The sequence below is a fragment of the Athene noctua genome, chromosome 6 (assembly GCF_965140245.1).
Source record: "Athene noctua chromosome 6, bAthNoc1.hap1.1, whole genome shotgun sequence".
In the NCBI taxonomy this organism is placed as follows: domain Eukaryota; kingdom Metazoa; phylum Chordata; class Aves; order Strigiformes; family Strigidae; genus Athene; species Athene noctua.
In genome coordinates, this window is record NC_134042.1 from 12445836 (window position 1) to 12471943 (window position 26108).

At 39.2% G+C, this 26108-nt stretch overlaps 1 protein-coding gene across 2 annotated transcripts; it reads left to right on the forward strand.

The window, feature by feature from the left end:
* Positions 1-540: 540 nt before the first annotated feature.
* On the forward strand, positions 541-23059 carry SNAP23 (synaptosome associated protein 23). 2 transcript variants are annotated; one of them, XM_074909594.1, is made up of 8 exons: positions 541-653; positions 10349-10449; positions 11011-11052; positions 12792-12840; positions 13330-13447; positions 17088-17240; positions 17801-17945; positions 20410-23059. In XM_074909594.1, the coding sequence occupies exons 2-8, from the start codon at positions 10393-10395 to the stop codon at positions 20473-20475; spliced, it is 630 nt and encodes a 209-aa protein (XP_074765695.1). In that variant the 5' UTR covers positions 541-653; positions 10349-10392; the 3' UTR covers positions 20476-23059. The 2 variants fall into 2 exon arrangements, with proteins under 2 accessions (XP_074765695.1, XP_074765696.1); XM_074909595.1 differs by lacking the exon at positions 541-653 and adding an exon at positions 1515-1560.
* Positions 23060-26108: the final 3049 nt, after the last annotated feature.

Genomic DNA, 26108 nt, shown 5'->3' on the forward strand with positions numbered 1-26108 from the left:
GCAGCCTGGACAGGGAAGAAGTTATGCACGCCTACGAAGGAATACGTCTCGGGAAAGGTCACCCGGCTCAGCTGCAGAAGAGGAGGTCCGCGATCCCGCACGGCAGCTTTCCCTTCCACCCCTCGTGCTCTGCTCTGGTAACAGACAGACGCGGGGCTGCCATGGTCCCTCCTACCAGAGAGCAGCTTACCCGGAGAACCGCCCCGCGGTGCGGACGGGGCTGTTCCTCTCCTGCGCCGTTTGCTGGCGGCGCTGCAGTCCGCCAGGCCCGCCCGGTCAGCGCAGCGCCCGCAGGCGCAGCCGGCCCTCGCCTGCCGCCATGTTGGGTGTACACGGCCTGCACGCGGCGGCCAGTCCAGCCCGCCGTCCCCGCCGCCCTTCCCCTTTGGGGGTGGCGGGGACTCTGCTCCTTGCTGGTTTGGGGTTTTTGGGGGGTTGGTTTGGTTTGTTTTTTCCCGCCACGTCGGGCGTGGCGCCGCCCCCGAGAGGCGGTGCTGGTTCCCGCTTCCGGGGGCGGGCGGTGACGCGCCCGCGGGTCAGCGCTGGCACCGGGGGCGGGGGGGAGATGGGCCCTTAAAGAGGCGGCTCGGCTCAGCGCCGGTCGGTTCGGCTTAAGGGCGGCGACGAGGCCTGAGGCAGCGGTGGCGGCACCGGTAGGTGTACGGCGCCCTGGGCTGGCCGGCCGGCCGGTCTGTGGCCGTCTCCCTGCTGTGTAGAGCTCTGTTTGAGGCGAATTTGGTTCCGGTGGGGCCTCCGCGGGATGGGGCGGTCCCGCCGCGACCGTGCTGGCCCAGTGGGTGCCGCCCTGGCTCGGCTGTCGGGCCCGCGAGTCAGCGTGGGGTAACGGGGCTGCTAGGGCGCGGCCTGCTGCCAGTCCGGGCGGTCTGGAAGGGCCCCCCCGCCACAGCCACGGGTGTGCTGGGGGGCCTCTCCCGGCCCTCTCCTGCGAGGGGCGTCGGTGCCCCTTCCAGGTATTTACGTGCTTGGTGAGAACGCTTGAATTGAGCCGGTAGTACCGTACAGGAGAAGATCCTTCTCTTGCTACGCATTTTAAACTTGCGTTATGTCCTGCTGCCTTTAGACTAATTACTAAGATGCTGTTCGGGTACGTACTAAGCATCAGAAATAACCAATGCTTTTGTGTTTCTCTTAATTGTACTTCTTGATGTCCTTCGTACTTTTGGGAAGCTAACGAAGTGTTAGCTTTACTTTTCACTCCTTTCATTTTTCACTTTCTGTTTTACCCAACAAAGGTTATCAAATCTACAAACAGGATTTGACAACCGAAAAAAATGACCTGGAGAAACTTTGGAAGTTTCTTTTTGCAACTTCTCTAGCTATTTACCTTCCTCTTTTTTGCTCTCTTAAAAAGGGTTGGCAGATGCTCAGTGTTCAGAACTAAAGCAGCTGGCTGTTTTACTTCTTCGCAACCACACCTGATTCAGTGCTGCATAGAAAACAGCTGTGTAGAAAGGTGTTCGGGGACAAAGGAAAAGCCTATGGTGTCAATTGCATGATTCATCCATTGACTTGAGCAATTCTTTGCCTACAGACAGTCCAGTAAGCAATCTATATGCCTGACCTCCCCTGCTCTGCAGCTTTTGAAGTAGCTTACTATATAGCAGAGCTTGAGCCATTTGGAGAAATGGAATCCGGTACTGTCTGTATGTGGCTCTAGGGTTGATTGTTAATTTGTGTTGGCCAGTAACTAATCTGGAAGAGGTGTCACGAGGCTTTTCCAGGAACAAAATTGAATTGTTGAGTGTAGAGCTGAATACACTACACAGAGGAGGTGGCATTGCTAGCGCCTATTCTTTGCGCTATCGACACTGTGCAGTGTGTTCAGGAAGCTGATAACAGAAAGCAGGAAGCATGCAGAGTAGTGTCTTGTTCTTGGGCCCTGGTTTCTTCCCCCAGAGTTACAGATGCTTTATTCATTTAACTTGTAGGCATAATTGCATGGAGGAATACATTCTATTGTTGATAGTTTATACCACTTTGCGTCAGTTGGGCTGAATTTCAGCTGACTAACAAGTAGGATAACTGTGTTAAGGAAGGGTTTTAAGAAAACAACACCTACATTAGTGACATAAAGACTTTGAAGGAAAGAAAAAACCCAACCCTCAGTATAAATCCATTTAATTTGTAAACTATTTAATCTTTGCATGAATGCACAGAACTTTCATAATTAACATTCACCTTTTTCTAAGAATATAGTTTCATGAATTTTTCCATCTTTTGGGGAAGGCAACAGCTTGCTCTAAAACAGAAGGAGCTGAGAGGGTGTTCATGATCATGTGAGGCTGTACCAATTTGCTGGTGGCTAAAAGTATAGCTCATGAGATACTGGCTTTCAGTCAGCTGCTGCAACATCAGGGTTATGTCATCTCTTAGTTCCTACCTTTGTGGTGAGATTACCCAAAAGGAGGCACAGGCTGCATTTCTCAATCATACTTTTAGATATATTGGTTAGTAGCTATTACTTAAAATTTCTTCCCTGGTATGTATATCAAACATCCAATGAAAAAAACCTAGTGAACTGGTAATTTTAGGATTTTAAGGCTTAATGCTTTGGTGTTCTTGCTAGTGGATCATGTGAAAAAGATAAAGTGTGTGTATTACTTTATGTTTTATCTTAAATGAAAGGGAAGTCAAATATAGTTATTTGGAAATAGAAAGGACACGAATCTATTGTGACTCTATAAAAATGAGTAACTTGGACATATATGCATGAAAACTTTCCACTGAACTCTGCTACATTAGTTCATGACTACTGGAAACTTTCACTGGATTTTGAAGAAAACAACATGAGGATGTAACTGTGCAATCTGTCGAACGCTTTGTAGGAGTTACTTGGGTTTCATTCAGAGCTTGGAAATAGCTCTTCTGAGAGAAAGAAATTATTCTAGAAGGCAAACTTAACCCTGTGTTTTTTGCATTAGAGATCATCATATACTAATCTTCAGCTCTCACAGCTATTGTTTTCCATGATCAAAAGTATTATGATGGTTTCTTACCTCACTTTATTTCATACTCATAAGAAAATTGGGGACCTCATACTTACTCTCCATTTATGGAACCAGGCACTGAGGCACAGCCTGCTGTGTGTTATTGATGTTATCAAAGTACCTTTAACAGGAAAAAAGGAAATGTTTGTGCTTAACTTCTAGTTTAGAGTTATCTGTGAAGGAGGAAGAAAATTTTGTGATACTGATTAGAAGCATAACTTGATAAAGGAGGAGCTAAGTTCAAATGGAGGACCCCCCCAGATGGTAAGGAACTAATTTATGATCTTTAGCAGATGTGATGGATGTATGACAGATTTCTGGAAGGCATTCAGTCTCAGACACAAAACTGCTGCATGTCAGCCAGAGATGGAGAACAAAAATCTTACGATTGTTCAAGGTGGGTTTGTGAAACTGCAAGCAATCAACAATTTCTTGGTCTGGTGCAAGTAGATCTGTCTGGTTTAAGAAAACTTGTTACTTTTGACAGCCTCTCCCTGCCTACAGTCCTTTCCACTGTAGTTGCAGTTGAGCAAGCACTGTATTAGGCCTTGTGGTGCCCTGCAGCTGGCTTAAATTCACAAAGATCAGAGAGACAGAATTCTTAGGGGTTTTGAGTGCTTTGGATAGCACAGCCTGAATATGCCATGACTGTCACAAAACAAGGAAGTAAGTTTTTTCTTTTTGTCTAGAGCTAATAAGCCTTAGAATTGCTTCTTGGCTAGTGCTGAAGAAAAGCATATTCAAACAGCATGTAAATTGCCTACTATAGCTTTCATTACCTCGGAAGTGTTTTATAAGCCTCAGAAGATTATTGGGATTGAAAAACCCTTGAAAAGACTGCAACCTCAGAGTTGTAATGGCTTTTGAAACTTGTTTACATTGGAAACTTGAGTGTTGGCATAAATAGCTGGCATCCAGTTTACAAGTAATTATGAATGAAAAAGACACTTCTTAGCAGTGCAGAGGAGTATCTCAGACTAATGAGAGAGACAACAAATAAAGATTTCATGTTCATTTTTTACTGTGTGCTCTGGAAAGATGGGTGGCAAAGATGATTCTGTTGTTGCTGGCTGCTTAAAATCATACATTGATCTGGAAGCTCTGTTGATTCAAATGCTTTATTTTTTCCCCAAAGTTTTAAATGTGCCTATTGTCAGAGGATCCGGGGGAGTTGAATAAAATGATCCTGTCTTAGCTTTCTGATCGCAAGCAGATAATTTAAACTTGGAAACTTATACATGCAGACACTGTGGGTATTCCTAAGACTGGATTTGCCCCTATTGCACTCATGCTTATGAAAGCTACAGCTTGGCAGGTGTTAGCTCTCAGTTCAGTAGTCAGGATTAGGGCAGAACGCTGATTAAATACTTGTGACGGGTTCACCAGATGTGGTAATGTAAGCAGCACTTTCCCCAAATGAAAATTTGCACTATAGTCCCATGGGATCACCCTACTGCTAATATAGAAATAGCTATAGCTCACATCAATGTGTCACCTTCCAGTTTTTTAAAGTTAGACAAAGAACCTACTAAAATGCTTCAGCTGCTATAAGAGTGTTGATTAACCAAATTAAGATGGCTAAGGCAATGATGCTTTGAATGAGTCTGGCACCGTGTTAAAACCAGCCCAAAAGTGCCTGTCATGTCCCTTATTCTGTTGCAGGAAATACCTTGAATTTTTAAACAGTTCTGTAAAATTGCCTTTTTTGTCTTTTCCTCAACCTTCTCCAACATAATTTCACATAGGAGAGTGAATTGCAGCTTTTTAAATGCATAGTAAGTGGAAAAGTTTTTTCCTTACCTCATTGTTCCTCTTGTCCAAGGGACAGAAATAACTTAAGTCTAATCCATCCTCAGCTGCCTTGGACCGTAATATTCTGTTTAATGTGTTATAATAGCAAGCTTATAGGATGGCTTAGCACAATATGAGTAGTCTTGTTAAGAGATAACATCTTATCTAAAGCTTGTGGTTGAAACTGGAATTTCAAAGAACTCTTTCTGACCCCACAATCTGCAAAATAAAACATATCAGAAAAGACAGATTCTTATGATTTGCAGGCCCTGTGTTTATTTCCTTGGTGCTCTTGTTTCTTGATGAATCTTCCTTTAAGACAGTGATAGTTAAGGTGCGTGTGTTATCTTTTAAGTTTTCTGGTAGAAGATTTTCATGAGGCCTGTTACTTCAATGAAGTATTATAGTAGCAAGTTTAGTTCTGTGTTGTCTGTAGGTGCCAGGTTTTCCTATGTAAGGGGTAGAGGGGGAGTTGCACTGAAATGTGTTTAACTTCAATCCTTGCAGTCTGGTAATTGACTAAATACTGTGGAGTACCCTTTGTTATCAAAAAATAAATACAACTGATATTACATCCTTCTTTAAAGGAGTCCTACTTTGTATGTATGCACATTAGTTTCTTGCTTAAGAGTCACCACTCTAGAGACACAGCAAACTAAACCAGTAGAATGTCGTTGTAATGTAATTATGAAGTCTCTCTGTAGGCTGTCTTCTCTCTTTCTTTGGTTACTTTGTGGCTAGGATTTTAAAAATGTAGGAGAGGGAAAGCAAAGAAGCTAGACATGAACCACTGATATTAAAATAAATGCTTCCTTAGCAAACCTTACATTGTAGTAAAATACATGCTAGGAACACTTTAGCTATGTCAAGTATTTTCTTCCTGAATATTTTGTCTTTTGGGGGGCATCTTAATGTCTTGGATATAAAATCATTTTGTTATGTACCATTAACTTAAGAGCTGGATGCCTCAATGGGTGATTTATGATTCCTAGGCAGAAATATAGGGAATGATTATCCTTTCTTTATCCCTGTGTTCTGTCGGAATAGCTGAGCTATTAGTTCAGTACAAATGGCCTCATTTTGAGTGTTCCAAGTTCTCCTTTAGAAATATCTTGCAATAAAGACACCTGCTATTTTCCAGCTGTTCCAGTTAGACATACAGCTATCAAGATTGCTTTTCCATCTTTGGAAACGGGCTTTTCTGGGAATGTTTGGTTTCTTCTCAATTATTCCTGTGTGCTTTTTTGGATGTTATCAACTGCTGTGTTATTGTCCAGGGAATGTCTCTTTCTATTCTGCCTCACAGAACTAACTTCTTGTGCAGAGCTCCTGTAAAGGTTGTGTGTGTGCTTATAAAAGCAATGCTGACCAGCTCAGCTGTACAAATTAACAGGAGTAAAACTATGGCTTTTTGGAGTCTAATGCATCAGGTTTCAATGTTCAGCATTCTGAAGAAGGAAATGCTGTCTTGTTTTACATAGCTCTAATGGCAGTGGCTGAAAAGTGAATGTGGGTAAGTTTGCTGGGAAGTCTAGACAAAGAAAGGTTCTGTCAGTTTTCAGTGACATAAGACCTCAAGAAGTGAAAGACGGGCAAGTAGCTGTACATGATTATCTGTGGTGAAAGATTGTCAGAAAATTAGTCTCTTAACCAAGTGTTCTGAGTGGTTTTATTTAGATTTCTCCCACGTAAGTCAGTTATCCTAGCAAGTGTAAACTGAGCACATGAACTATCAGTTCAAGTTATGTTTTCACCTCACAAGAGGCAAAACACTACAGGTGTCCAGCTGTGAGCATGAGAAGATAAGCACATGCATACCTCAGCTTTGAGGAATCTTGCAAGTAACTTTTTTGCTCTGTTACAGGTGTCTGCTATATACAAGGGTTTTTTCCTTCATATCTTGCAGGTGGATTTCTTCAGTGTTAGGTCAATTCATAAACATTTTTATTGTTTTAGGGGGAAAGTGGGAGGAATGCTGTGGGTTTCCGTAGATCTTGTTGTCTGGCAGCAGAGTTGTTCAGGAAGCTGTGAGCAGACTAGGGGAATGCAAAGCTTCTGTCAGCTGTTAGAACTGGTAGATTCAGTGGCAAGTACTTGTGTTTTTCAAGTTGTTGTCTGGTGTTAGATTCAACTTCAGACACTTTCTGGTTTAGTGTGTTACTACTAATTTATTAGTGTCAAATCAATGGATTGTTAGTTCTGTAGTGAGCTAATGTAAATAGGACTAAGTTGGTGGGGGGAATAGTTTGATAGCTAATAGTACATGGAGTAGCTCTTCATATAATTGCTATGTCTTTTCATGTAATTACTATCAGATTTCAACATGGCATTATCTTTCATAGGACTTTATTAATATCACAGTTGTCAAGCCCAGGGTGAATTTAGTATAGTGTACATGAGCTTCAGTCCTGAAGTTAATTGGCTGTCAGCTTCCAGTAATATGTTACCTTCCAAACTGTAACACCAAGATTTACTAGTTTGGGAGTTGGAAGTACCAACAGTTGTCTCCTTCCTTCTCCTTTTTCAGTCTCACTGCTGGTTGGTTTTCAATGGCTTCTCTATGCACTTCTGATTCTGGTAGCACAGGAGAGTGTTGTGGCAGTGTTGAATAAAACATAAAACTCAGTATCTGGACTGATAAAGTATACATTCTTTCCTTAGGTTTTGTGTGTTTTCTTGACATGAAGGTAGTGTAACGTATTTGCAAACATCTGTTCAAAGATAAGAGTCTTATTACCCATTAAAGGCTTACTTTTATAAACAAATCCTTCTTATGAGTGTTTGAGAATATTATTGTCATTCCCTTGCCTCAAAAGCAAAGAAACTGTTACTGTATTGTGTATTGTTGGCTGCAGTATGGCTTTTGGTTAACTCAAATCCAGCTCCTGAGCTAGGGTTGCCACCGTAGGGCCAGCAGTTGAGCTTGTGCTGGTGTGTGAATTCATGGGTTGCCTGAACCCAGCTGCAAAGGGAAGCAGGACACCAGGGCTGCTGAAAAAGAAATCTCCATGTCACTCTGGGATTACAGCTGCCTTTCCGGCCCTGTTCTGCAATTACAATGGGATTCTTGGGAAGCTGTTGTATTCACAGGGTGGGGATACAATATCCCTTTTGCTGTCCAGGATGAGATACGTGTTTTATGGCTCCAAGCTGCAGAAGTACCTGACTGTAAAGTAGGGAAAGTCTGGCCAAGCCTGCAAGTCACAGTAATCCAGATACTGCTTGTTCAAGGGCAACTATATAAGTGAAGTTTCATCTGGTTTCTGAATATTAAGTAAATGTGAGATCTTCACCCAAATCGTGAAAGGGCTCTAACAATTAAGACTAAACTGTGATGTGATGTATGAAAGTTTTGCTTGTGTTTTGCTTCATTTGTTTCTCAAGGACTCCTGACTCCTCAACTGTTCCCTTAGGTCCCTTTTGTCTGTTTAGATAAGATTGAAACACTCATTAGGCTCCCTACGTTAATCACTGATAGCAGACTCAAGGCCTTCAGTGGATACTTGGGCAACTCCTAGAATGAGATAAGGGGGGCTCTAACAAAGAGACACAGACCTCATTATAGAGAAATTGATTTTGCTGATTTAGGAGGGAGACACCTGGACTTAACTTCACAGCGCATGCTCTGGAAAGAGGGTCAACTAGCAAACGCTGAAGTCTACTTGCTTCCTTCTGCAGCCACCAAAGACCTTCACCCTATTTTCACTATACATGGCTCGACTATGTAAATGAATTCTGGGAACTCATCATAAGACACCCCTTTCTAGGAAATCTAATGAATATGTATGATTTGTGTATGTAAACTGATGTCTCTTACTAATAATTCTTGGGAGCCCTTATGGTGGAGAATCCCCAGGGTGCCCCAGTGCTGCTAATAAAAGAATACCTGCTTAACAGTTATATTGGATTCTGACTGTTAGAGTTAATTTATTTGTTTCAATCTTATTTTCCTGTGCTTAATCTAATTCGATGAAAATAGGCTCTTTTTCCCCTGTCCCTCCTTCACCAGTCCTTACCTGTGCAGAACCGCTTGAAGGGCATTCCCAAATTCAAAGTTGGGACTGAGCTGCCCTAAATAAACCTCAGGAAAGGAGCTTAAGTGTGTGAATGAAAAAAGTCACTGATTATACAGTAAAATTGGACTACTGAACTATTGGGGGCCTTGTGTGAGTGTCTGACTTTTTTTTTTTTTTTTAAATGATAGCAAAACCTAACCTGTGTTGACAGCTATTTAAGAAAACCTCCTAGACCCATAATCTGAGGCTGAGGAGGTGTGTTAGGTGTTAAAGACCAGACATGCTGAAGTATTCTCTAAATGGTGAAGTATTTCTGCTGTAAGGCATTAGGTGTCTTGATTTCAGTTCACCCCCAGAGGTATGCATGCTTCTTGCAAAGAGCTGTGAACAGCATCCATTCTCCAGCTACATCCTACAGCTGGGTGAACCTGCATGAATTTGCCCTCCAGAAAGCAGTTACTAATGTTATGTCTTATAAAATACTGATCTTGTAGGGAAAAATGGAACAGTTCTGTAAGTCAAGCAGAATGTTTGGACTGATCTCAATGGATAACATGAATTTAATTGGAGGCTACTCATGTGAAAGAGCAGGGATTAATCTAAAATTAAGGGGCAAAATACATTTTTTAAAATCTTATTGCTCAGTTTGTGCTGTCTCATTAAATTCTTCTATAGCCTGGGAGCTCTGTTTTGCAATTGCTAGGAGTGCTGTCTTTATTACCATTCCTCCAACAAGAATGCAGATTCTTAGCTGTGAAAAACCTGGCTCTGATAAGAATATGCTTATTGATGGGCTTGCTTTTTTCTCTTGTGTCTTCAGGCAAAAATGTATCTCCTGCTTATAGCAAAAGTTGAATTCTGGTGTGTTGGGACTTCAGTTATGAAAATCTTGATTCTATCTTTAGGAGAGAGGTTGATTTGAAAACCTTTGCTAGAGTTGCAGACATAGCATTAAAAACATGTGCAAATCCTTTTGCATTTGAAGGGATGCACCATACCTTAAGAATGTCTATTTCTAGAGTGCTGCTGGAATCGTTTTAGGTCATGCTTGGTCTGAAGATGTTTCCCCTTCTGACTTCTCTGTTGAAATCCTTGAAAAGGAAGGGGAAAAACACTTAGTTTTTGCTAGTAATTTAAATGCCTTGATTTGTCTCTGGATTACTGGGTAAACCAATGTGCCTTTCCAGTATGGAGAAGCTTTTTATTTTAAAACTATTTCCTGATTTATTTTTTTCCCTTAAACTAACAATAGATAGAATTTTAAAGCCAACACAAAACAAAGAGAAAAACCCCACATTTAGGAAGCCAAGTCTTGGAAAGGAAACTTATTTCTCACACTGATTGTTCCTGCATTTCTTTTTAGCTCCTCAGTTATGTCATATTGGCTGAATAATTTGTAGTGCCTTGTCTTAACCAGGTGTACTATGCAGAATGAAATGTATGGGCTTTCATTCTTTGAACAGTTTTCCAGTTTCAACTCAAAATACTGATAAAAGGATAGTTCTGATGCTTAACTGATAGCTCTTATTACAGGGGGGAAGTTTAACGTGATTACGTGGAAGTAATAGTTCCTCATCATGGCTGAACTATCACCTGAAGAAATTCAGCTGAAGGCCAACCAGGTCACTGATGAGGTAAATATTATAAGAAGCCATCTGGGATTACACTATTTATCTGCCAAGATTAAATATCTTCTAAAAATAAAGTCAGTTTAGGGTAGTGATTCTGCAAGGGTATAGGTGAATGTTTCAAGCTCATGTTACTTGGTAAATACTGGAGTGAAGACTACTCCTAAAAGTAAGAATGAATTTAAACTTCTGAATTGTGAAGTCATCTTCTTGACTGAGCACCCAGTCCTGATTACTGAGACAGTGCAGGCTGGGTACTTAGTGTTTATAGTCATGTTGATACTTAATGACTTTTTTTAACTGAAATTGATTTGAATATTTTTTTTATAATGACTTTCCAGTGGGATAAGCAAAGTACCAGCAAGTACTAAAAAGTAAGAGTTTGATAGCTACAGAAAAAAATCTCTAGTATGCTGCCACTATGACTGTTGTAATGTGTATTACATATGGACGGGCTGATGGACCTTTGTATACTAGTTGCCTTACTGTAATTAACTGGTAAAGAAGACGTTCAGACACTGATACATACTTACTGCTAATGCACTCATTTTAAAATTCTTTTTCTAGTCTTTGGAAAGCACAAGGAGGATTCTTGGCCTGGCCATTGAGGTAAGGAAAAGCTTTTGAATTCCCTGGGTATCACTTAATTTACGTATAAGAATCATGATGTTGACTATCACAAAGTGATCTTGATCACTTCTTTGTCTTAAAGTTTTTTGACACACACTTCATTATTACAAGTTGCTGCTTTAATTCAGTAGTAGAGTTGGAATGACTTAAACCTAATGTTTTTCACATTATTTCAGAACACAGAATGATCAATATCCTTTTTACTTGTTTTCCTCCTAAGTAAAATGGTCTAATCTCCAAATGCTACAGATAGATCATAAAAAGTTTTCTGTGATGATCAGTTCTGCCTTTAGCTGCTGTATCACTTCCCTCTCATAACATCTTTCATTTGTCTTTTAGCTCATTTTGCCTGTGAACAGTATGAAAATATCCTGCTTTGAGGAGGGTGGGGTTATAGAGGGTAGGGCTGGTTTTGGTTCTAAACAAAAGTAGTACACCTTACAATCTGTACATCAGTTTTAACTTTAAAGTTAGTTAAGTATGGTGATGAAACTCTTAACACCCTTATACATTACTTGAAACAATCTGTGTTTCTGGTTTATCTGGCTGGCATTGTACGAGGCATCTGTTCTACACTTACGGCTTGCATGCCCCATTGTAAAAAGGACTGAAAGCTTACTTGTGATACTGAAAATTCAGGAAACAATTGGTTGAGAGTAAGATAAAATGGCTGATAGTCAGATCTGGTAGACTTGTCTTGCTGAACCAGTTAAGCCTTGTTAATTTTGCTAGTACTTGGATATGCCAAAGACAAATGAGAATCCAAGAGACTAAGCAGTAATGCCTTTCAAAGCTAATGCCCAGACTTCTAGTGCTCAAGACTTGAGACAATTTATTGTCAGTGTGAGAACACTAAAAAATAATCCAGTGAATAAGGACCACAAAGTGTTTGATCACTACTGCTTTAGAGACTGTATCACTGTCCATACAGTATCAGGCTGCTGTGGAACTGAAGATACTACTCTTATCAGTGAGGCATTTGAATCAGCATAACCTAATGAATACCTCTAAAAACCACAACTGTTAAGAACATTTAATAAGACAACATAATTTCTCTTGGTATTGTAATTTGGTGATTCACAGAAGTTAAAATAGCTCCTTCCGTAGACAGTTCTATACTGCCAGTTTACAGTAAAGCATGGGTGCAGCTTGCATCCTGGAATCAAGACTGAGCCAGTAAAGAGCTGTGCTGTGGTGTATTTCTCCCTGCTGATTTATTTTGCTTGGTTTTAAAACTAGTGATGGGCTATTCTCTTTCTGATCTCTTCTGCTGAATTCTCAAGAATGGCTTTGCAGGCTTTGTTTTGCTTTCTTTTATTCTGGCTTCCAGGACTAAAGGCCTTGTCAGCTCTATTGAAGGGCATAGGGATAAAGAATGAACTAAATGCCACTTGTCAAAACAAGGCACAGCTAGGTTTACTTTTTATTTTGGCATTGTCATAGTTCAGTCTGAGTCTTATAGTAAATTTTATCATCTTGTTGTAATGTAGAAAAACCTCACAAACAAACCCTCTAATTGAGATAGTGTTAACAGCTGAGATTATTATCAGACTGACATAGGATCTAATTTAAAATTTATCATAGCTTTGCTAGAAGTTACTCCTAGCACAGTGTTTTAATATGAACTTGGTTGGCTTATCAAATTTACTGTAGAGACCTTATGATTTTGCACTGCTGTATTAAAATCTGGTTTTATATCTGCAAATTTCTTCTTGCAGTCCCAGGATGTCGGCATCAAAACTATTGCCATGCTGGATGAACAGGGAGGTGGGTTCTTCTTTTTTCTTCTCTAACACTAAAAATCAGGTTTATGACTAAGACAAAAGATTATCATTAAAAAGTTAAAGGTTTATTAAAGACTACCTATGTGACAATGAGATTTAATGATTGGCTATTCCCATGTTTGTAGTATTTAAGAGATTTTAAATTAGTTGAGAGACCACGTTATTTAGTGTGATACAGTTCTGCTACAAGAAGCCCTTACTTTCCACCATAGCATGAATGTAAGTGCATTTATTGTAAAAGCAGCAACTCGAGTGCTGCTCTAAGAACAGGGAAAATACTTTTAATGTAATAAGCAAAACTTATCACTTAATCTTTCTTAAAAAAATAATCCCAGAAGGCAGGAAAGAAGCAAGGTGTTAGCCTTGATATAAAGATAGAATAAATGTAAATTCCTGCTTGAAAGAAATGTTCATATTCCATCCCCACCTTCTCCCAGTCCATATTTATTCAGGTCACTTCTTTCTCTTCTAGATCAATTAAATCGCATAGAGGAAGGCATGGACCAGATAAATAAGGATATGAGAGAAGCTGAGAAGACACTGACAGAGCTCAACAAATGCTGTGGTCTCTGTGTCTGTCCTTGTAATAGGTGAGTTAAATCGGTACCTGGGTCTGAAGTTCTAGAATATGATCTCTAATAAAAGAACTAATTAAAAAATGCAGAATCTCTATGAAGGTTGTCTGGTTTGCTTTGTAGAGGTGAACTGTCTTGAAATTATCTGAGAGTAGCTAAAGCTTACTTGCATCTAACCATATATTGTGCCCCCTTTCACTGTAAATATAGCTGCTGTATAGCATCCTGCACAGTTGTGCCCCGATCTCCTTAAAGCTTATTTAGTAGAATGCTACCAATGTCCTCACACAAGACCAAACTGGACTGCAGATAGCTGTATGTAAGTGCTTGTCTGTTAGAATCTTGACTCCAAAAGTCATTTTTTCACAGAAGTACTTTTGTACTAACTTCAATGCAAGAAAACGTCTGTTTTGGGAAAGGAAAGCAATACTGGTTCTCTAGGCTTTTAAAAAATGTTCATGCTTTAGGAAACATGAGAGTAGGAAAACAGATATTGGTGTAGAAGCTTTAATATTTCACTAGTGACTACATAAATTCTTCCAGACATGCTTCACAGTACCTTTTGTAACACAGTTGTTATGGCTACCATATCCAAGTCAGTTAAGCACCATACAAAAGATTAGATTACTCTTGATTTGTACTTCTGAACAGCCTAAACAATGATCGGAAGTCAGTATTACAAGGAAAACGGTATTTATTTTCTGGAGGTGTGCTAGTTTATTTTGTAAGCAGCAAATGATCAAATTGGTTTGTATGAATTGGATGTGATCATAGTTCTTTCAAGGGAATGAGAAATGAGTTATTTTAAGAGTGATCACTGAAGTGAATAGTGTGTATGTTCATTTTTAGCTCTTTAGCATGAGCAAAAGGACCTTATAATTCAACTGAGAGGTTGCAGTAATTTAGGTAGAATTTCCTTGGAGTAGCAGAGTCTGATTATCCAACAGAATAATACTTTGAGGATTGTTTAGGATGGATATGAATGTGGCTTCTAAGGCTGAAAGTCTTAAAGTTTTAGTACCTCGAAAAGGCAGATAGCTCTGTGCTGACCTCTGGATAGGATGCACTTACTGCTTTATATTAGTTTTATCAAGCTGATGGACTCTGAGCATTTTGCCACACTCAGGTCTTTGTTTTCTGTAGTTGACGGTCTTAGTTCACTGAAGCTAAGCAGCTTTTTGACACTGAACAAGCTCAGAATTTATGAACTCTTGTGGCGCTTCAAATACGCAGTTAACAATAAAAGAAAGAGCCCTGTACCAAAGTGGGCAGTAATGTGCAGAAAAAATCTACTAGGTAAGTAGAGGGTGATGAGGAAACTGAATGCCTTTTACATATCCACTGGCACATCTGTTTCTGTTAGTGTGAGTTATTTGCCAACCAGTTAATTTGAAATTTTTCATTTTTTCCATGAAGCTACATCAGAACACTTGCTGAATTAAATACTGCTTTTCTCATTTCTCTTAGGCTTAGATTGTTTATAAAAGCTCTGTGAAAACACAGAATACTGGCAGTACACTAATCTATGTACTAATAACAATTAATAACCTGTTTGCTGGTCTTTACTGTTCTTTCTTCTCCATTCTCTCCTAACACTGATGCTTGCTTTCTAAAAATGAAGACTAGGATAAGAAGCTGTATTCACTTAACTGGTGAAAGCGGATTTTAGGACAAGGTCAGTCTTATTAGTGCAGATGTGTATTTAACTATCTGTGTGAAGTGATGCTTCCATTGGATCTGTGCTTGCATGTGCATGATGTCTGCATGCAGGTCTCCTTGTTGCTGTGATGTATTGTAAAACTGATGTGAATAGACAATGTCCATTACTGTTCAGTGTATTGGTGGCTGTGGAAATGTTGGAACAACTGCTTGAGCCCTTGCTGGTTTGATGGGTAGTATAAGTTGCCTTACTCTTACAGAAATGAAACATGAGAAAAGTGCATGTATGCTAATTAAAAAACATCTCTTAAATCAGGTGTTGAGAAACTTTGTTCTTAACTATGCTTAGTCTGAGTAACAAATCTGTTTCTAGCTGTCTGCTTCAGATATGCAAATAGTTTTCAGGCTGCTTGCATTTGTTCAGCAAGTTCCTCAGTTACCTCTGGCACCTAAGACTTTGCTAATCCAGAAACTGAGCATACAAAGCTCTCCTGCTGTTGTGGCTTCAGTGTGAATGAGATTAAAATATAATGTTCAATCTAGTTGCAGTAAACCTAGAGTTTTTTAAGCCTATGTGTATGCACAAGGACCTAGAATTGACTAGTTGAGGTTTCTTTAGGGTTCTGCTGCGTGCAACAGTTCCATTATGAACTGAGAACTTACTCCATTTCTTCCCCTTGATGTATTCATATTGATTACTTTTCATAGGGTATGACCTATGAAATAGCTTCCCGTTTCGATTACATAAATACCAGAGAGATGAGAGGAATCCTTCATTACCGCTAATTCCACACCTCTTCAAATGTGAAACATCCGGACTACTGAAAGGCACTATAGACAAAGAAATTGGTTACCTGTAACTTTAAAGTTAGATTTACTGAAAGATGCTACGGATTTCCCTTCACAGGCTTTTAAAGAAGCAGAAAAGTGGCAGTGGAGTCTGGATTACCTAGTTTAAATGTGAAAATGCCAGCAAACAAGGTGAACATGAGAATATTCTTCACAAAACATGTTCTTTAGTGTTCATGAGAACTGACATCAATTCAGATCAATTATTTTTCTGTTATATTTTCTTCCCCTCTTGCTTTTGTGGGTCTGATTTCACAGAATCATCAAGTCTGGGAAAGACCTTGTAGATCATCTAGTCCAACCATTGACCTAACTGACAGTTCCCAAGTACACCAGATCCCTCAGCGCTATGTTGACTCTACTCTTAAACCCCTCCAGGGATGGGGACTCCACCACCTCCCTGGGCAGCCCATTCCAATGCCCAACAACCCGTTCTGTAAAGAAATGCTTCCTAATATCCAGTCTAAGACTTGTGAGATGTCTTTATGACAGTATACTTTCTTTAATTGTTTTCCTCTTCTGAATTATGTGGTAAAAGTGTAATGGTAAGTTGGTTTGTTTGCTTTAATGGAATTAGTACAATTGAATTGTAGAATGAAGGCGCTATTTAAACATGGTTGCTGTTATTTTATAATCAGAATGAACCTGAGAAACATTAACTTTAAAAGAAAAACTTGACAACAGAAAATGTTTGATTAAAAACTCACAGATTAATGGCTTTCTTGCGTAGCGTAGCTATTTGCATTTGAGAGAGTGTTTTCCTTCATCCCCATTTCTTCCCTGAGAAGTAACTAATTCTGACTCCAGACCAACTCCTGATGTAATTGCAAGTTTATCTTATGACAGTGTAAGATTTCCTGTTACTGTCATAAGCTTCCCCTCTCTGGTAAATTTTCTTACTGTAAGGAAATTACTGTGCTTGTGTTAAAACTTAAGACTGAATTAATCACTGTCCCTAGAGTAACTCAGTTGTGTTTGTACTATCCCAATATAAGGAACTGTATTGTATAGACAAGGCTTTGTCTATACAAAGTATAATCTCAGGCACTAGACAGTTGTTTCTGAAAATCCTAGATTAATACAGAACTTCAGTCAGGAAGCCATATTTCTGATGTAGCAGTTCAGATTTCTTATTTTTATGGAGCAGGACGAAGAACTTTGAGGCTAGCAAGGCATACAGAGCAACCTGGGGAGATGGAACGGAAAACTCAGCGGATCATGTGATTTCCATGCAACCGAGAAGCTTAAATCAGCAGCAGCCCCAGACTTCTAGAGGACCAAGTGGTGGATATATTACAAGGTTTGCTGCTTCGTATTTCTCAGTCTCACATCCAGAAATCTTAAGTTACCTGTTGTCAGCAGCTTTCAGATGTATTTTAGCTGAAGTTGCTAATTAGTAATTTTTTTTTCCTACTGCTTGGAGAGGAGATGGCAGACACCTGTGCTTTCAGTATTGTGCTCATCTCACACTCTTACTGTTTTCATAGTGGTGGTATTATCGTCTGTTTCTGGACGTGAGAACTACAGAGCTTAGTGCTCAGTTATTGAGGGGACTGTTAAAAATATCAAGGACTTTCATTGTCATAAAGCCTATTTGAGACAAACTCAAGTCTTTAACTTCCTCTGGTAGCTGTTACTTTAAATTGTAAGGCTATTTTTGTTATAGCAGCTAGCTTAGCACGTTATTGTGGTGGGTTGCTTGCTTGGAATACATAGGGTTTTAAAAGGGGAAAACCATACCTTGGCTTGAATACATTGCCTGCCAGATAACTACAACAAAAAATTTCTTGTGAACTATATTTAGGGTAGGAAAAAGCAAGTTCTTGCTTCTTGGAAACATTGTCTTAATTATTTGAACAGGATAACAAATGATGCCAGAGAAGATGAAATGGATGAAAATCTTGCTCAAGTAGGAAACATTCTTGGGAATTTGAAAAACATGGCTTTGGATATGGGCAATGAGATTGATGCCCAGAATAAACAAATAGACCGAATAAATGTAAAGGTAAGTGTCAGAAGTGTTCTCTACCTTCAGCTTAGAGGTTGTAACTGAGAAGTTATAGGGAATGGGCTGATGGTCCTCTCTACCTGTATTTGCAGTAAATAAACATTAAGATTTATACCATCCTCTAAGTTGCAGTGATTTGAACAAGGGATATATCTTGTTGTTTGGGTATGTAGCTGAAAAATCAAATGCTTCAGAGTGTCAGGAAGCCTAAAAATACAGCACAGGTCACTACTTGCTCTGAAAACAACTAAACTTGATTGGATCAAAAGGGCATTTATTGAAGGTATAAGTGGGGGTTGTTGCTTGCAGGGCACCTTGTATGTGGCAGGGAATTGGTATTTTAACAGCAGGATTTTTCTGGAGTTCTTAAAGTCACTAGAATCACAATGTGAAATAAAACACAGGTAATCCATTGCCCTAATTCTTGTGGACAGGTTAATATTGGGGCTGGGAAGACTGTAGAACAGCAGGTTTTGTAGGTGCACAGGGTGACATGCCTTCATCTCTGCATGGAGTCATAGCCAGTAATGCTTTTTTATTTTATTGCTTTAAAGATTAACTTCCCAAAACAGATGAAACATATGTAAATATGTTTTGGGGGGTTTCTTTCAGGGGGCAACTTAGGAGGAAGTTAGCCATATTTTAGAAATCCTCATATTCTGAAATGAATAGAAGTTTTTACAGGCATCCTGGTTAAGAAAGGAAATGAAAGCTTTAATGAATAGTGTATATTAAAGATTTTAAAAAGCAGACGTGAACACTAATTACTGTAAAATTATAAAATTAAGACAAAATGGGAAGTTAAGGGTATCACTGAAATGCCCAGTAGGGTTAAAAGCAAGAGGAATGGCATTTTCTCACATAGCTAATCTGACATAAATGCTGTTTGTATCTGTTAGCATCTTAATACCACTGAGTTACTAGAAAAATTAACTTAGTAAGGCAAATCATCATGATCTTATGGACAATGCCTGAATTCTCTTTCCCTATTCCCTGAAACTGCAGATCTGAGGAGGTTATCAAGTCAAACATTTTAAAGAACACTGGAAAACTTAATTGGAGTTTAAAATGAGCTTATAAAGTGAACTGAAAATTGCCTGGTCAGATAAACTCCAAGTGGGAATTACTGTGTTTAGCAGTAGTGCTTCTGGTAGTCTTAAGCACCATTTTGGCTGGCTGTTGTTTTAGTTGCCTGAATAATCTTGCTGATCAAGTCTTACTATTAATATGTAAACAAGTTAGAATTGGTTTACCAAACAGCAATAAAAATGGAAGTGCAATTCCTAGTTTTGAGACTGGCAGTGTCTCTCACGATATTTAAATCAATCCTTTTCTGCTTTTAAATCTAGTGAACAGTGTGGAAACCAAATGAAAATGTTGAGGGTAAATCTCCAAAGGACAGTATCATATAAAATGCAGTAATAAGCTTAACTTCAGAATAGAGGTGATGCTTTGGTTTTTATTTTTTTTAATTCCAGCTCACCTGGGAAGTATGTAGGCTTGACTGTTATCCAGGACTCATAGTCTGAATAAACACCTAATAAAAGTTAGTTAGTGGCTTTTTCTTAGGAAAAGATCTAGTAGCAATGTGTTTCCAAAGTGGTGTTAACAGGTTAGTCTCACTTCTCTGTAGTAGGTTTCTGCTCTTCCCCAAACCTAAACCCAAAGTGCAGGAAGGAAAGAACAGGAGGAAAGGGCTTGAATTGCCAGTGTTCTCTTTCCAGCCCATGGCAGTGTGAATGTGTGAAATGGCAAATATTTGGCACAGGTAGAACTTCTCGGGAGTTCTGCTGTTCATGGTGAGGGCAGAGGCTAGTTTTGTCCTTATTACCCCTCTGTATTCTCCAGTGCAGGCCAGATAATCAGGGAATTATTTTAAAGCTCCTTATTATAACTTTCAGTAAAAGTGTATTTTGACACTTGTTCAGCCTAGATGCTGTGGCTGACTTTTGATGCCTTATAATAGTAAAACCATTACAATGCTTTTCTTACAGATACCATACTATTATGACACTAGGATTTTGGAGGGTGTCTGGATGAAAACCAGGGATTTTCACTAAGTAAAATAATTCCAACTTTATGCCCATAGGTCACCTCCAGTGTTGACTATTATTTCTAGACTATAGCAATAAAAGCTGCTCCGTGGAGGTCCTTAAGATTGTCTAAACACTTGGAGAGAGGGAATTTTTATGCCCTTGTTCCATAAATATTCCTCATGACTGGCTGAGGCAAGCTGCTGTACATTTTGAGGGTCAACTGAAGGCTAAAAGCTATTTCTTTTGATTCTGTTTCTGCTAAAATTGACAGCAGATACTGGCTAGGGGGGAAGAAAAAAATTACTTCCAGCTTATAAAAGTTGCTCCCCTCTGTCTACCACAATGATGATAATTATTCAGAAGTTCATGTCAGTTTAAACTGTTTTGCATGAAGTGTGAAAATGACCTATGAATTTCTCTTTCAGGCTGATACAAACAGGGAACGCATTGAGCAAGCCAACATCAGAGCCAAGAAACTAATTGACAATTAAAGCCTGCTGTCATTATTCAATGACAGTGTCTCTCCAGCTGCAAGCCACCATATTCATGGATCTGTGAAACTTCTCCTATCCTGAAATAAGAGGGTCCGGGAAAAATGAAGCAGTACCCTTTCTATAGGGATTAATTTTTCTTTTATTGATTGCTTCATGTAAATGTGGCTTTGACTCCAAGAAAGCAGCCAACATATTCCTCCTACTCATTTGCCTTCACTTTCTTTTAATTGCTCAGGGCTAAAAGTGTTAGGGCTTGAGAATCTTCTTGCATGTTTTATTCCCCCTCCCAGTCTCTTTTTTTTTTTCCTGCACCCAAAATATTGAAGATGAACAAGCAGGGTAACCTGAATTCACAGTTGTGGAAAGTTGGAGAGGGCACTTTGCACTGTTTGAAATACCTCAGAAGTTGAGTGTCTTCACTAAAATAGGGACTTGGTGAATATTGTCTGAGTTGTATATCTAGCAGGCTAACCATAGTTTCACAATCCAAACCACATGATTGGTTTGGGGTTGAGTTTGTGGATTACAGAATTGAGGGTCACTACTAACTACTTGTGGATTGAGGGCTTTGAAACTTCCTAACCACATGAACTTCAACATAAAGGTAACGGTAGGGATATACAGGTTTCCATCTCTTTACTGTAAATCGACATTGGTTTGGAGGTCATGACTGCTGCATTGTTCTAATAATGTTGTGTGTATATAGACCTGATCTAAACCCCATGCACATGTGAGTAGAGGGAAATAACACACTCTCTCAAAAGTATTTAATTAGTAAATTTTATGCCCCTCATCTATAAGGTAACTTTTAAGTATTTGAATGATGCATCCTAACTGGAAGAAACTGGGCAGAAGAGCATGCAGCTTTCTGACATACCATATCAGATTCTATCTTGGCCAGTTTTCACTGGAGTCCAGTTTATGCCCCTCTCCAGTGCAAAATAATGACTGAGATGTGGTGCAGGGTTTGCTCTCAGCAGTGACTTTAGGGCAGCTTCTTAAACCTACTGAAGACATAAGCTTATTATGAAGTTTGTCACAAGTCTAGAGGAAGCAATACCTATTTAAGAGCTGTATGCTAGTTCAAAATAAACTAGTTCTAAATAGATTCCTGACTGGTTTGTTATTGCAGACTTTGGGACTGGCAATTGGAAATATTTTGTCCAAGTTGCTTGCAACTAAAATGTTCCTGTTCTGTTGCAGAATAGAGGAGTTTCTGACCAGGTGAGGTAAAGATCTCTTCCTATGAAGAAAAACATTTTGGTCTTACTGTAATTTATTCCCAGGTTTTTCTTGAATAGTTTTTTGGGGAAGTAAATTGAAAGTGACCTGTTTAATGCCACCCAGCAATATGTCTGTTTTAAAGGTGAAAATGATGCGTTGCACTAACATGGGATACTCACTGTTGGATGGCAAAAATCTTACATTGGAGGAATAATTAAAACTAATAGTATTATGGGGCATGGTTTTTGGAAGGGCATGTCACAAGTATCCTGTAGCCATTAATAATGAATCCCAGGGCTAGAGAGATGACACTAATCTGCTGAAATGCAAGACCAACAGTGGTAACTCTTCTGTCTTTTGAAGAGAAACATAGTCAGTATTACTGGTATATTCTCAGATTGATCCCAGGACAACTTGGTATTTAAAGGAAAAAAAAAAAAAAAACGGCAAGCCTGACCAAAGGATGGAGCTGCTGCATGGGATAAATAGGCCAGTGGTAGCCTGTTTTATGTGAATAAGGTAAAGTTGTGGTTTTTTTTGGTTTTTTTTTTTAGGGGACTGCATACTTCAGTAGTGTGTGGTGGCTTCTGTCTGGCTTCCATTAATTGGTGGGAAGCTAATGAATTTTAAAAGCTACCCCACTTATGTGCTTAAACAGAAGTAGCAAAGAAGTACTTTTAAGAACATTACATAATAAATTTCTACCAACCACTTGCATGGGAAAGCATAGAGGATTTGTATGTTGTGGTTTTTTTTTTTCTGTCTTACTACTTCAGTTAACCTGGAGTTTGTATTTGCTGCTGGTTGTGAAAGCAAAGTATATGTTGTTTAATTATGGTTGTCTCCTGGAATGGAAGACTAAAGCAGTTACCTTATTCAGCTTACAACAGTGCAAACCTGCTCTGTAGCATCTGGACATTCCAAACATTGGAATGTTTTTCTCCCTTGCCATTACTAGTCCATGTTCTTGACTTCCCTGAGCTCTAACAACAAAATAGCATGTTGGCTGAGAGAATGCTGTGATTCGTATTATCAGAATCATAATATTGTGATGAATGCCACATAAGGAAATAATTTCTGAGACTCTTGAGTGTTAGAATATCAATACTATTTTCTGATGCAGCAAGGGCCAAATCCGTAAGGGAGTTGGTGCCTTTGTTAGTGAACAACAGAGTCTGCTGCTTGGATTGTCTTCCTGTTGTCTATAGAATAGATGCTTAATTTCTGTATCTGTGGAATGGAATCAACACTTGTACATCTTTGTATTTCTGAATGCTATTAAGAATGGTTTAGAGTTTCTGCTTTTGATTGTTAAACTATATATTGTGCACAGAAAATACATACTTTTATAACTGAATGTGGTTTAAAACTATTTTATCTTAGAAATGTCTTTGTTTTGTTTCCTGTCCTTGAAAAACTTGGCAGAACTAGTTGCTACTATGCAACTAGGAAGTTTCACTTCTGTTTTTATTTCACAGAAATGATAATCCTAATGCTAACAAAGGAATGGGTGTGGTTGAGAAGAGAAATATTGTGATCTCTTTTAACATGCTAGTTTTCAGCCCTGCATAATCAGCATCACCTAACTTCAAACTATAAAATGTGTCCATCTCTTCTTTGAAGGACTGTGATTTGACATGGGACTGACTGTACTTTGTGATGATAAAGGAAGTAAAATAACTTAAACTCTCCAGTCAAGTATCAGTAAGAGACACCTAGCAAATACCTAGTCCAGTAGGTGAAATCTAGTAATTTAACCTACCCCCAGTGCAGTTTCATTTGTGAAGCAATTTAAATTGTATTTTCTCTGATACTAGAGCCTCAGAATGGTTTTAGCAGGGAGGAGATGAGGGGGAAATACAGACTTGTGTTGACTTGCAGCAGTTTTGAGCTGCAAAAGAGAATAGCATGTATTGGAATGTCTTGGAAGAAGTATTTCTGATACTGCATTTCTACCAGTGACTAGAAAACAAAAATTAGGGACAGTCTGCATATGTAACTATTCTGAGCATGCAGCACCTGTCCCAGGGGTACACTTAAATGACAACTGGTAAATGGAAGCTAGCCTACCCCTTGATGAAAGATGAATTGAGACTCTTAACGTGGGGGTAGCTATAGTATGAACTGCAGTACATGCTGCTTGTGCGGCAATTTGCAGAACTTTCCGCGGAAGGCTGTATAGTGAGTCAGCTTGCTGTTTACACAATGCAAGTAGTAGCTAATAAACCTTTGCTGCACTTGGAACAGTAATGTGCTATCTAAATGTTGATTGACTAGATGGATGAAAAGGGCATCTTCCTGCAGTGGAAAACTGGAGAGCAAGTGATATGGGTCTAAAATAAAATAGATGAATGATTTATACCAGTGGTTCTCGACCTGTGGACTGTGGACCCCTGGGGGGCCTCAATGTTGTCACAGGGGGTCTGCCAAGGCTTAAAGCAGGGGTGGGGAACATCCAGCCCAGAAGCATTTGGTCTGGCCTGTGGCAAGTGCTGTACCTCCTTTTCCCACAGCCCCCTCCCCTCAATGCTCCTCTCTTACTCACACCCCACCTCCCATGTGCCCTGGCACACTAGTATATTTGGTGCTAGTGTAGTTGGTAGGATCCACTTTAACTAGGTGGTTTTTCTCTCAAAGACATTTTCTTAACCCACTGGCCATGATGGGGCTGAAGTCTGTTCTTCCAAGTGGTGGCCTTGGACCCATTAACAAAAATGTATGGTGACCGAACACAGACAATCAATGGGGGAGATGAGAAGAATTGTAAAAACTTTTCATCAAATTTTAATGTAAAAATTGGCATCAAATTCAGAATTAGTGTGTTAAAATACCATAAAATGGGCCATTTGAGCAAGAAGAGTGTGGATGCTATTAATTTCATATGGAATCATTGTAATAAAAATATTGTAATAGGTGCACACTAACATTAATTTATTTCCCCTTCTCTCCAAATTTGAAGACCCTTCATGAGAAAATTGAAATAAATATTTGATGCAGTCTAGTGCTTTAAATGTTGAATTCTTAAGTGGTCTGTGGCCACAAAGTATTTAAAAGGGGTTGGTGGTGGAGGAACCCTTGTTTATAGTTAACTAGAGTAACATTTCCTACCTCAATAATTCCAAAACTAAAAAGCTGCAAGTGTAATTGTGTATGGAATTGGTTTACAGTGTCACTTGTACAGTGGGGGTGGTGAGAAGGAAAAACTGAGAAACTCAGTATAAAACTACCAATAGATTACATAGTGCTGAAATACACAGAACAGTGTTACTAAGCAACTTTTTTAACCTCACAGCAATAACTAAGGTAAGGGTATCAGCCAAATTTTTTTTTTTTTTAAACATAGTATTCCTCCATTCTGGAACAAATTTGATTAATCCAGGACAAAGCACCATTTGGTATTTCACTTTACAAAATTTTTGATAGCTGTCATAACTTCAAGGTAGCAAAGGAGCCCAACAATTAGTTGAAAGTTTCTAAATGTACTAGGTGATCACGAAGAGAAATGTTGACTTTACCAAATGCTTCCAAAAGCAGTGGTTTTTTTTTTATAGCAGTGCTAACTGCATTGTTTTCAAATGCCCTGATCTACTCTAACACAGCTGCTTTGAATAGATGAAAGAATCCTGATAAGCAAATGTTAAATGAGAGAAGCAGCATGTCTGAGCAGATATTTCCAGTAAAAAAAAAAAAAACACACCAAAAACGACCACAAAAACCCTCAGATAAAACATGCAAAAAAAGCCCTCCAGAGCACAACATTGCCAAGTACACTCCTTTGTAGTTGTTAGAGCTGCTGAATGCAAAGGGGGAATTTGCTAACTGAGGGGCTTTGTTCTGTGGGTGTCTCATATATGGCTCATCTCTAGAAAAAGCTAATGCTTTAAAGAGGATTTAGCTATCAACTAGAAGGAAATTCAAAACAAGGCCAGTGGCTTTAAACTATTCACTGCTGGATTTGCATGTCATAATCTGTAGAGTCTGTTAGAATGAAGCTGAATGGATTCCTGACTATACAGGGCCCTGCATTATGGTAACTACAGGTGTTCTTAAAGCATTTCTCTACTTGGAGTAGCCTCATCAACATTGCCTGCTGTCAGCTGCTACGTACAGGAAGTTAGTAGTTTTTCCATAAAGTAACACCTGGAATGGGGGTTCTTCAGTGAAACTGGTTCCCTGTTTAATGACGGATTGTCTCCATCCTTTGAATAAGGAGCTGATGTTCCCTAAATAATAGGTATTACTATGTAAGACTTCAAATCAGACAGCACAGGGTCAGGGAACTGGATACATCTGAGCATCTTATAAAAGAACCACTTATTGTTACTCTTGATTATAGCTGTTACACTGAGGAAAAAAATTGGCACAGAGGTCACAATTTTTTTTTAACTGCAGGTGGTGTAAGATAT